This window comes from Urocitellus parryii, chromosome 5 (assembly GCF_045843805.1).
Source record: "Urocitellus parryii isolate mUroPar1 chromosome 5, mUroPar1.hap1, whole genome shotgun sequence".
NCBI lineage: Eukaryota > Metazoa > Chordata > Mammalia > Rodentia > Sciuridae > Urocitellus > Urocitellus parryii.
In genome coordinates, this window is record NC_135535.1 from 167,661,616 (window position 1) to 167,674,488 (window position 12,873).

Below are 12,873 nucleotides of genomic sequence, written 5' to 3' on the forward strand. Positions count from 1 at the left end.
CCTGGCTCTTGAGATAGGCAGATGCAAGTTGCTTTTGCAATCCTTGTAGCTCATTGTGCAACACATGCATTTCTGGACCTCAAATTCCTGGACATATATAAAATATAGACACCGGTGATACTACTTAACTCCCAGGGCTGCAGGGAAGGTATGGATGGGGTCGCAGACTGAGAGTGCTTTGTAAGATAGACATGCACAGTGCTATGACTATCCACATCAGGTCTCCAGAGTGCAGGCAGGGGTGAGAGTGAGTGAGTGAGTCAACAAGGAAGAAAACTCTTCCACTTCTCAAAGGGCGTTCTCAGAAAACCAGGGCTGTGCTGCTCAGGTGACAGAGAAGGCATAAAGAGTGAGTGCCTGCCAAACCAAGCTCATTTGCCTGGAGCTCCTGGGACCTTAGAGGAAGAAATCTGTGAGTGTCTCTGCTCCTGCCTCTTATTTTATTTCCCCCATATCCTGTGAATATCCCCCCTGCCTATCTGAGCAGTTTACTGGTGTTGGGGAAGGGGAATTCTGGTTTCCAATTCTTGGTTCTGGTCTAGGAGTTGTGAGTATGGGAGGTGAGGGCACAGTGAGGTAAGAAGGTTCTCTTTGCCCCTCATTCAGCTTGCTGGACTCAGTGGGAGATTTGCTTTCTGAGCTGTGGTAGAGAAGATGAGTGAACTATGATACCCCCTGAGACTTCAGGTGCCAGGTACAGAAGCTTCAGGAGGGAAATCCAATTCTAGCTTTGATCTGGGTTCCTTCTCTCTCCCTGATTTGTTCAAAAATAAAAACGGTGGAGGAGAAACAGACTAGGCATTCTGAGGCCTGGGTTTTAAACCCAACTTGGTACCATTTCCCTATGGATTTTGGCCAAACCTGCTTCTCTCACAGCCTCAAGTCTTTAAAGAATACACTTACTGGATTCAGTTTCTGATTTTCCAACCAATGTTCTGAAGAGTCACTTTTTCAATAAACTCTTACGCTGAAAGCATGGCATAAACTGAGCACTGCAGGGGTTCTAGGGACTGTGGCTCTGCCCGTTCCATCTGCTGCGAGTGAGTCTACATTGCCTCCTGAATCTCTTGTCTGAAAATCTGTGTGTCTGCCCTCTGCAAGACCCCTAAATGCTGGTGGTGCCTTCTGGGGTATCTTGAGCTTTGTGGGCAGACTGCCTGTTGTCTTTTATAATCTCCCAGAATCAGCCATAGGGCCCTGGATTGAGTGCCAGAGGACAATACCCTGTTCTCAGGACTGAACTTTGGCAAAACAGGGGCAAAGAAGCACTGGCCTGCGGGCTCACCCAGGTGTTTCTAGAGAATTACAGGGTACTTGAGGAAGTTACGATTTCAAAAGTGAAAGGGGTCAATGGAAAATGAGAGTCACAGCCCAGAAACACTAGCAGTTGTTGAAAGAGGCACCTCTCTGGCCAGGAAGCCCCTGTCCTGCCACCACTCCAGTCTTCCTAGAGAGCCCATCATCTTTGCACAGTATACTCTGGCTTTGTTCCCAGCTTCTGTGACTCCCACTGGTTCTTTCCATTCTCATAGCAGTTTCTTTCTTTGAGAGGAAAGATACTGATTTGGTTTGGATCTTAAATGTCCCCCAAAGGCCCTTGAGTTGAAGCCTGCTGTGCTATCAGGAGGTGGCAGCTCCTTTGGGAGGTGGCGCCTGGTGGAAGGAAGTTAGGTCTTTGGGATCGTGCCCTTGAAGGGGATTTTGTGACCCTGGCCCCTCCACTCTCATCTTCCTGGCTCGAATGAAATGGACAGGACTTCTCTGCCATTTGATCCCATCATTATGTATTATTGTGTCACCTCAGACCCAGGGCAATAGGGCCAGATGACCATGGAATGAAATCTCTTAACCATGAGGAAAAATAAACCGTTCTTTCATTTAAGTGTTTTATCTGAGATGCTTGTCATAGTGATGGAAAATTAACACAGATGCCCAATGTAGGGAGTAACCAAGGTCCTGCACACCCATCCTGCCCCCGATCTCAATTCCGAAGCCCCTCTCAGATGGATTCTCTATTGGATAGTTTCTCTTGCTATTCCCTAAAACTAGCCTTTCACCTGATTGAGCCCATTTGGGATGTACTCTTCCTCCAACCACACTTCCTGGACAGACATCTAGATGTCTTTGGGTCACTCCAGCTGCTAATTTAGTGTCTTTGAAATCTTTTACCTGAGTTTCCTCTGGTACTCTCTTCATGGAGTCAGTGCCTGGTCCAGGAATGACAAATCACCCAATTAACATGCAGCCCATTCCCTGCCCAAGCTCAGGACAGACATGACAAAGCCTTCAGGATTTAGACTTATTTTCAGACTAGTGTGGTAGGCAGCCAGTGCTGATCCACCAAGACAGCAAGTGAGAGGAAGCATATTTGTCTTATTTGAGTTGATCCGACTGCCTAATCCACAGAGGGGAAGGGTCCTACCCAGAGGCACTCAAAAGAATCCTTTCCAATGTACATGTGGCCTTAGTGAGGAACACCAAACCACAGCCACTGTTCTCATGGGGCACCTGAGAATAGATGAACACTGCTGTCAACCTATGACACAGTTCCAGTGGGGTAACTCAGGCCTTCCAAAGTCAGAATAAAAGTCTACTTCCCTGAACTGCTTTTGGAGTCTTGCTTCTCTAAGCCCACAGCAGGGAGCCAGGGACGGGGACTTCTCTTGACCTCCAGGACCTGGGCCCAGCCTTATCCCATGTCCTGGAACTGACAGCATATCCTTTCTCTTTCTATTCCTTTCCCCAGGCCATGATGCTCCTCCTTCTTTCCATGCTGGTCCTGCTTGCTCAGCCCCTGAGTTACCTGGGAGCAGAAATGAAGAACTACCTGCAGAGATCAATGGCCAGCACCTGTACCTTGGTCATGTGCAGCCCCCCGGAGAATGGCCTGCCTGGTCGCGATGGAAGGGATGGGAGAGAGGGGCCCCGGGGCGAGAAGGGGGATCCAGGTAGAGCTGGGACTGGTGGTTTATCTGGGTGGGGAAGGCTGAGCCTTGGAATGATAACAAACCTGCAAGTCTGGATATTTGCAATGGAAGACTTGGAGATGGGCTTCTCCCACCCTCCACCATGGAGGTGGGTTTCCACCAATGTTTGTTCTATCTAAAACAGTGTTTTACCAGTTGGCAAATGTCCTCTGTCCCACGCCCCCAAGTGCTTCCCACATCTCCCAAATGACCTGACTCTTCCCCTAGGACTCCTGGATTTCCCTTACCCATAAAATGAATACAGAGTGGGTAAATTATTGATATTTAGGGGAGCCCTAGGACCCTGTTCCAGGAGGTAGCAATAGTTCACTTTGGTTAAATGATACCTACCCAGGGTATTAAATACTTTTAATGTTTATTTAAACTATACTGTATGAAAGGTGACAAAAGATGAGGTTTCATGGCCCCATATAAAGATCTAATCAAATGGATTTGTCTTAAAACATTACAAGCAGAGAGCAGAAGCTCATATTTCTTCGTGGAGTCCTGTGCTTGGGTATTCACTTAACCCTTCCACAGCCTTACAAGGAACATGCTAGTTTCTCCTGACAGATAAGACAACTGACTCAGAGAGGGTAAATAAAACCATTCTAGAGGGTTAAAAGGACATGGGCTTCTCATCAGACACATCTGTACTAGACTAGTAGCTCCAGGTCTGGGACTCCCTGGGACAAGCCACTTAGTGTCACAGAGTCTTAGTTTACTTATATGAAAAAGGGAATATTGTTTTCTGCCCAGTGACAAATAATTGAGCCAAACTTTTTACTATCATTATTTTTTGAGTCTTTAGGATGAAGTTGCATTTTCCTGCTATACTAATTAGGTAAATTCTCTTGAGGTTACCAAAGGTACTAAGAAATAGGAAATGGTCCCTGAAATACTGTCCCTGCCCTGGGGAAGGCTCTGGATCTTATTGGCAAGAAGGAAACATTCAACAAACTAGCAACATGAGCCAAGGGATCACGTGGTCCTAGGCCACAGCTTTGAGTATATTTCTGGAGTTTGCATTTTGGTTAGGGAGAAAGGAAAAGAGTGACACTTAAGTCAGAAAGACTAATATCCCTAGGCTTTGTAGGGTGAGGGGCAAGTGAGTACCAGCTTATCTTTTAGAGACAGAAAGTGGCTCCCAGTGTGAATGGGCTGGGGCATGGAGAGGGCTGTCCAGGGGTGAATTTGGAGGAGGAACCAACTCACTGTACAGCTCTCTCTCAGGGAGTCTCAATTCTCTTTGGCTCCTGTGGGACATTTCCTAGTAGTCCTTGAGCTTGCCACATGGACTATGACTGAGACCTTCCTTTCCTCTGCAGGTGCCTTGCCCCCTGCACAACCAAATGTGACTTTAGTCAGTTCTTAGAGAATAGCACTCAGTAGATGGAGACAGAGGCTCACTCTGGCTCCTCTATTCTACTCACTCAAGTTATTTGACCACATGGGTCTGTGAATGTCATGGGGAGTCCGAAGTACCCTCAGATGCTGTTCCATAGGTCTGTGTGGGGCCAAAGTCTGTACTGTGATATTCTGCTCCGCAAATTTTGAAGCATGTGGTCCCCAGAACTTCCTGAAAAGGACAACTGGTACCTGAGAGACGCTTGACCAGAGTAGAAGGTAGAGTTGTCGTCCTGGAGTGATTAGCACAGGGGCCTCGGATGCATTATAGAGAGCAAGAAAGACCAGACTTTGCCTGTGGGGGATGATTTCCTGTGCCTCAGCACCTCCCACACTCCTGCCCAGAAAGATTCAGGGAGAGTCTCTCCAGGGACACTCAACTTCCTCAGAGTAACCTCCCCCTTGCAGCATCCTGCAGGCCCTACATGACCTTCTCATCCCTGCTTGCTTCTCTGGTCTCAATGGCTTCTATTCTCACACCCACTGGCTCCAAGCACACGGGCTTTTTGCTGATCCCTAACCACACTCGGGCCTCTCTCTCCTCAGTTTCCTGTAGTTCGCTCTTCTCACTCTTCTCATGGATGTCCCTATGGCTCCTTCAAGGCCTTACACCTAATCCACATTCCCAGCAAGGAGGTCCTAAACACTCTGCTTAAAACAGATACCTGAACGACCAGCTTTATTTTGTTTCTGTGGCACTTATTACAATCTAATAAGCCATAGGTTGTACATTTTAATTTTTGATTGTCTGTTTCTATTCAGTAGATTCAAAAGTCCATGAGGAAGAGATTTTTTTGGGGGGAGGAGGTGGGATCTGTTTTGTTCACTACCATATTCCCAACATTTAGGACAGTGAACTTCAATAAATATTATTGAATTAGTAAATGAGTATAAAATGGAAGGGTAGGAGGAATTTTAATATTGCCAAGATTGACCAAATTGTTAGATCACGAAGCTCCACTTTATGTGGCACCAGGGCACAGAGCTAGGTCTTTGGGGACCCTAATGCAAAGGTAGTCCTTTAGAGGCATGGGTACTATTGTTGAGAAGGGTGCCCCTCCTCCACCTCAATGCTCTGTGGCCTCTGTGCACCAAGAACAGGTGGCCTCTAACACTCCATTCTAGAGATGACTTGCTTTATTTAGCCCAATGTGCCTGCCACCAGCCTGGGTATGGTGGAGTTTAAGAGAAGCTGAGCCCGAGCTTGGGACATCTGTGTCCTCAGCCCAGTTCTCTGTGAAAGTGGGATATGGATCTGTCTTGTAACCTTCTATGCTTCCATTTCATTCCTTGAAAGGATAGTAATCAATAGCTGGAACAGAACCCAGCACAGAATCTTCCATTCATCTGGCAAATTTAGTCATCCTTATCCCAACCACACTCCTGACCCCAGAGGGCCTGGATTTTCCTGCCACAGGAGCAAATCTTCCAAGTCTGAAATGTCACTTCTCTTCTCTCTAAATTGATTTTAAGAACATAGGCTCTCTAAACCCTTCCCACTCTTCAAGTCTCATTTTCTCCTCTAGAAAGATAGCTCCAAGGATGTGTGTAGGTGCTGGGGCAGGACACTGGGATGAGACGAGAGGCATCTCATGCACTGTATTCCTCATCTGTTGTCCTGTCTCACAGTTCATTATAAATTTTATATCAGGGCCTGAGATTAATATTTGCATTTGGTCCAGTGGGAATTATAAAGTAGATGTGAATGGTTGAGTTCTTTTTCATTTTTATTAAAATGCATTAATTGTATATATTGTTGGGGTTCCGTGTGGTATTTTCACACATGCATGCAGCATGTGCAGATCAAATTCAGCTTCCCTTTATTTACTCTCTCCCTATCCCACCCCCACATTTCTCAATCTCTATTAATCACTTGTCTAGGTTCAGGTTTATGGTTTTTAGCTTCCGCATATGAAAGAGAATATGAAGGACTTGTGTTTTCTGTTTGGCTTATTTCACTTAACATCATGTCCTCCAGTTCCATCCATTTTGTTGTGAATGACAGGATTCCATTCTTCATTACAGCTGAATAACATTGCATTGTGTCTGTGTACCGCATTCTCTTTAACCATTTATCTGTTGCACACCTAGGTTGATTGCATATCTCAGCTATTGTGAAGAGTGTCACAATAGGCCAGGATGCAGGCATCATCCCTTTGGTGTGCTGGCTTCATTTCCTTTGGATAGGTACCCAGGAGTGGGAGAGCTGGATCATAGGGTAGATTGATTTTTAGTTTATTGAGGAACCTTCTTCTCCAGAAGGGACATACTAAGTTACATCGCCGCAAATGGTGTATGAGTTCTTTTTTTCTCTACATTTATGCCAGCATTTATTACTTTTGTTTTTGTTGGGTTTTGCTTTTTTGATAATACTGAATCTAACTTGGATGAGATGGTATCTCATTGTAGTTTTCGACTTGCATTTCCCAATGGCTAAAGATATTAAGCATTTTGTTCCCTATATTGTGTGGCCATCTTTTCTTTTGAGCAGTGTCTATTTAGATCATTTGCCCAGTTTTAATTGGATTACTTATTTGGGGTTGTTAAGTTTTTTGAGTTACTTAAATATTTTTGAGTTACTAAATATTTTGAGTTACTTAAATGTTTTTTGAGTTACTTAAATAGTTAGCAAAAATTTTCTCCCATTCTTCTGCTTGCCTCATCACTCCATTCATTGTTTCCTTTGCTGTGCAGACCATTTTTAGTTTATGTAAGCACACAGGTCAAATTTTGCTTTTGTTTTCTATGTTTTGGGGGTTCCATATGAACAAATAAATGAGTAAGTGCACAAATAACTGAACAAATTATCCTCTATTTAGTATCATTTCTGATATAAATGTTGATCCCCCAACACACACACACACATATGTATCACACACATACATATATATCACATATATACACATGTGTGTGTGTGTGTGTATGAGTGTGATCATAGGCAAATGCTGACAGGTTGCCTTCTGTTGATACTGAGATCTTAGGGCAGGAGAAGAAGCACTTAGCTTGAATTCACCTCTGACAAGTCTGTTTCCTCATAATGGGAATGTTAAGGTCCATTTCCTGGATCACCACTGGACCACTGTGTGTGACCATGAAATGTCCATGCTTTGCAAAACCCTGAAGGAATGCCAGGGATTTAACCCTCCTGGGCCTAAGGCTAACTGTATACTCATTTCTATGGCTGCTATAGGTTTGCCAGGAGCTATAGGGCAAAGGGGGCTCCCTGGACCAGCTGGCCCAATTGGACCAAAAGGGGACAATGGCTCTGCTGGAGAACCTGGACCCAAAGGAGATTCTGGGCCAAGTGGTAAGCAACTAGACATGGAATTCAGGCATCTTAAAAAAGGTGATTTTGCCAATAGGCTATACCAGTATGCATGCACAGATCCCAGACCAGGAAGAAGGTTGTTCTGAAGGTGGCATTGGCTTATTTCAGACTGGGCCTACTGTGGGGTTCCTCTTTGTCCTCTACTATTACTGTCACTTTATGCACTCCTTCTATCAAGAGGATTTAGTGTCACTGACAGGATTGGTCCTTTTCTCCAGGACCCCCAGGACTTCAAGGTGTGCCTGGTCCAGCTGGAAAAGAAGGTCCTTCAGGGAAGCAGGGGAACATAGGACCACAAGGAAAACCAGGTCCAAAAGGAGAGGTGGGGCCCAAAGGTAGGTGAATGTGATATGGCCTGTCTGGGAGGGAGAAGGGAGAAATGATGATGGCGGACCATGATGTGACCTGAGGCATAACATGCCAGGAAGAGCCCAGACCATGAATACCATGAAGGCCTCACCATGCACATCTTTCCTCACCTTCCCCATATTAACAATAATTTCCTCTTACCCTCCACAGAAGAGCCCAGGTAACAGGTGCAGTCTCTCCAGTTCTCTTTCAGACCCTGGAGTTGTGGGTAAAAAGCTCTACTACTGAGGACATACATGCTGAACACACTCTCAGAAGCATTTGTCCCTGTTTGTTCCTTCCTCAGGAGAAGTAGGTGCCCCAGGCCCGCAGGGCTCTGCAGGAACCAGAGGTCCCACAGGCCCTAAAGGAGAGAAAGGTGCCCCTGGTGAGCGTGGAGCTCCTGGAAATGCTGGGGCAACAGGTGAGTGATGGAAAGATCTGGGCTGGATCCAATTATGTGGTGTCCATTTGGAGTTGGCAGTGGCAACCATGAAGTCTGGGCGGGTGTTGTTGAGAGTCTGTATCCAAGGAGGGTGCACTTTTCATCTCTGGGAACTGACCATATATAGGGAGAGTGCAGTGCTAAGCCTTGAGATGGTTCTGTATCCACAAAAGGTTAGTTGTTGGTGACGGGGGCAGTTGTACACAGAGAAGGTTGAATGTTGTGTGATGGGAATAGTTGTACACAGAGAGGGCACACGACTGGGTTCTGAGAAGAGCGTGTATGCCGGAAGAGTGTGTAGCTGGGAAATGAGGGCATGTCATGTACTGAACAGGTGAAAATGCTATAAATAGAGTCCATAGCTCACCCAGCCCTTCTCGGATTCCAGGGCCTGCTGGAGCTGTGGGTCCACAGGGAACCCCAGGAGCCAGGGGCCCTCCTGGACTGAAGGGGGACAGAGGTGCTCCTGGAGGCAGAGGAGAAAAGGGTGAAAGTGGGGTATCAGGTAAGGCAGCAGCTCCTGACTCTGGAACCCCCACCAGGGCATGGGACGGAAAAGTGTAGCCTTCTTCTGCTCAGGTTGGCCTCTTCTCTGGGATGACAGCCCCATTGTTTACAGGTGGTGGGTGCAACTAGGGAAAGGCTGGCAGGCAGAATTAGGTCTTAGCTGTCTAATATATGTGGGAAGGTTGACCTGAGCAGTTTCTCCACCAGACGACTGGGAAAATGACAGCTGTCTTTCCCATTCACCAGATAGCTTTGAGCATTAAATAATCCAATGGATGGAAATTATATAAGGAATATATTCCCACTCACCCCACCCTCAAAAAATGGATATGTGATTAAATTCCCATAAGAAAGCCTCATACAGCAGGGTCCAGTAGGGTCAGCAGGTGTCGGCTGCTAGGCATCCGTCACCTCCATCCCCAATATGTAGCTACAACTCCATACCCTTCCGTGAGGCCTGGGCTCTGAGCTCTTCCTAGGATGTGCTGGACAAGTCTTCACATGGCCATTTTTCTCCCCTGCAGACATCACTGCCATGAGGCAGCAAGTGAAGGACTTACAGGGACAGCTACAGCACCTTCAGACTGTCTTCTCTCAGTATAAGAAAGGTGAATTTCTGGATTTGAACCTCAGCCTCATACCAATATTGGGCCCCATACTGGTTCTGGCATGGGTTTAGGGTTGAGGTGGGACTGACACTGAGCCTTACCCAGTGAGGGACTATGTCTAAGGCTGGGCTTGGGACTGGGCATAAAGCTGGGGCTGGGGAGGGAAGCCATGTGTTCCACAACCTAGAAGTCCTTCCAAGGAACAAGGAGGAGGATTTAGTAGTCTATATCACCAGTTCACTGGGCTGGCAGATGCATATCTGAAACCACCAGGCTCCAGAGCACCCTTCAACCTCAGGGCCATCCATGCCCCAAGGCAGATGTCTCAAGTGCAGGGCAATTTAATTGACCTTCCTTCCTGTCTGACTGAGTTAGTCCCTGTGACAAACACATTGCATTACTTACCTCTGTGAAGCCAGGCGTGGGAGTGCTCAGAGATGTTGCTGCACAGTCCAAGGCAGCACAGAATGCAGTTGCTGTCCTGAGGGTTGGGGCTGGATTATACTTTGGAGGTACAAGGCAGGTGAGGGACTGACTTTGATGACTGGTCATTAAGAATCTTTCCTTACTCATGCTCCTGGGTCAAGCAGGGGGCAGGCTGCCTTGGGGTTCCAGCCAATGCTGGGCTCTACCTGCAATCCCTGATGTGTATAGAGCAGATTCCACCTTAACTGTGCAATCCTGTGGTGTCAAAGCCCCCCAAGAGCTCACACCTGAGAGCTCTGTGCCTTTTAGAATCTCTACCTCAGTTCCCAGCTGCCCCTTCCTCCTCTGTCCTCTGTGACTTCAGTTTTGAGTCCACACCCTTTAGTTAAATCTCACTGAGTTAGAAAAAGAAGTTTTCTGAATAAGTAGAGCATAAAGGGTTTTGTTTGGGTAAGACATGGAGTTGGCTCCTAAGCACCCAGGCTGAGGTGAGAGTTTTAAGCATTTGTACTTTTCCTTCTCTCCATAAACATACTTATACATGTACTCATTTGCTCATAATCACACTGATGAAAACATGAAGAACATGTGCACATGCACCTGCCACCTATGTGTATACTTAAATATCATCATTCATTCCACATCCATCTACATACACAAGCTCATATGCACAACCAACTGGCTAGACCTAACACATGTCCACATATTTTTGGATGAACTCATGGGCATATTCGTGTAGCACATGCATACTGCCCTGGGACCACGGAACTTACACTCAGTAATGGCACATAATCTTACACTGACCTTGTTCAGGGCTGCTCTGGATGCCATCCTGAGTCTGTAGACAATCTTCCCTGCAAGACCTTGTTAAAAATGCCCAGAGGAAAACAGTGATCCAGGATGCAGCCTGGATTCTGATCATCCCAACAATTCCAAGGATGCAGCCCATTCTGGAGCCCAGTGTCCTTTGCCAGATTTCCACACATGGGTCCAGAAGCCACAGGGATGAGAATATAAAAAAAGATACTCGACATGTTACACAGATGGTACTTTTCTGAAGTGATCCCTCACTTTAGAGGAGAAGAAATGCATATTCTGAAAGGGAAAGTGACTTTGTCTTGTCCCCAAGACAGTCATTGCCAGGTTGGGTCTTAAGGTCAGATATAATTTCTTTCCAAGCCTCTCTCCAGCATTAATTTTACAAAAGTCCTCCTCTCAGATGCCCTTGTCCCCTTCCCCAGCACCTGACAGGCTGGGGCATCTTCCACTGAGAAGCCAACATGGGATTGACCAAGGGCAGAGATCAGCGCATTTAGCTCTCAGATGTCCCACCCTACCCTGTACTGTCCCCTTATCCCTCACACAACTCAAACAATCCATCATAACAACAGTGGTGACAGTGGGCTCACGGCATTGTTTTCTGTATTCTCAGAAATGGACTCAGATTACACAGTAATCGTTTCCCAGATCAAGTTGTCCAGTTCTCCATAGTAATTAAAAATCAATGCCAGCACACAACCGAAAGGGCAGAGCTAAAACAGAAAGGGCAGGCCTGAGCTTTGGTGTCGGATTTCGTGAGGTTTTATCCCTAAGTAGGATGGTTGCATGGCTCTTAATTGCTCTGAACTCCAGCTCTGTCATCTGTGAACTAGGGACCATGGTACCAGTTTGCAGTGTGCATTATGGGGATGGGGCTTCTCCAGAACCAAGTGTCTCACTCACATTCCCTCTGGTGCCCTGAGGCCCTGCCTGGGAAGGTCTGGAAGGCTTGGGCTGCAGCACAGAGATCTCAGAGCCCCTGCACTTTGGCCAGGAGTACCTCATCTCAACCTGATTTCCCTCTTCTCCCAGCTGTGCTCTTCCCGGATGGCCAAAGTGTTGGGGACAAGATCTTCAAAACAGCTGGCTTTGAAAAAACTTTTGAGGGTGCGCAGGAGGTGTGCACCCAGGCCAGTGGACAGCTGGCCTCCCCTCGCTCTGCAGCTGAGAATGAGGCTTTGCAACAGCTGGTCACAGCTCAGAACAAGTCTGCTTTCTTGAGCATGACAGACACCAAGACGGAGGGCAAGTTCATCTACCCCACTGGGGAGGCCCTGGTCTACTCCAACTGGGCCCCAGGGGAGCCCAACAACAATGGTGGGGCAGAGAACTGTGTGGAGATCTTCGCCAACGGCAAGTGGAATGACAAACATTGTGGAGAACAGGGACTTGTGATCTGCGAGTTCTGAGCCCCTGTGGCAGGGGTTGGGGAGGGAAGAGTAGCCATGCTTGGCCCAGAAGCCTGGCAAGTGAGTTACAGCCCGAACTTATGTGTTGCCAATACCCTAATAAAAAGGTAACCACCTGTAACAGCCAAGGCTTCTCTCCAGGACACAGCCAGAGGTAGCTATATTGCAGATCACCTCACACACGGAAGGCCTATCCAGAAGAAAGGGACAGCCTGCTCTCCCAGTTGCAAGGGATAAAAGTCAGCCTGCAATGACAATGATGTCACTGTTACAAAGTCTAAAATCTCCTTCTCAGTTCTCCTCCTCATTGAATGATTAGCTCTCCCTCTTCTTCTTCCAAATTCTTCCTTCTCTCAGCTTACAGATCAACACCTTGCCTGTGTTGACTCTTTTTGAAGGTTGGGGGGTGCCAGAGATTGAACTCAAGGACACTCAACCACATCCCCAGCCCCAGGAACACTCGACTGAGCCACATCCCCAGCCCTATTTTGTATTTTATTTAGAGACAGGGTCTCACTGAGTTGCTTAGCACCTCACTGTTGCTGAGGCTGGCTTTGAACTTTTGATCCTCCTGCCTCAGCCTCCCAAGCCACTGGGACTAAAGGTGTCT

General features: G+C 47.0%; 1 protein-coding gene across 1 annotated transcript; it reads left to right on the top strand.

The window, feature by feature from the left end:
* The first annotated feature begins 2,749 nt into the window (after nucleotides 1–2,749).
* Nucleotides 2,750–12,346, top strand: Sftpd (surfactant protein D). Its single transcript, XM_026406666.2, has 7 exons — nucleotides 2,750–2,948; nucleotides 7,564–7,680; nucleotides 7,920–8,036; nucleotides 8,357–8,473; nucleotides 8,883–8,999; nucleotides 9,526–9,609; nucleotides 11,887–12,346. Exons 1-7 carry the CDS (start codon nucleotides 2,750–2,752, stop codon nucleotides 12,261–12,263), a joined length of 1,128 nt encoding a protein of 375 aa, XP_026262451.1. The 3' UTR covers nucleotides 12,264–12,346.
* The last annotated feature ends 527 nt before the right edge of the window (nucleotides 12,347–12,873 follow it).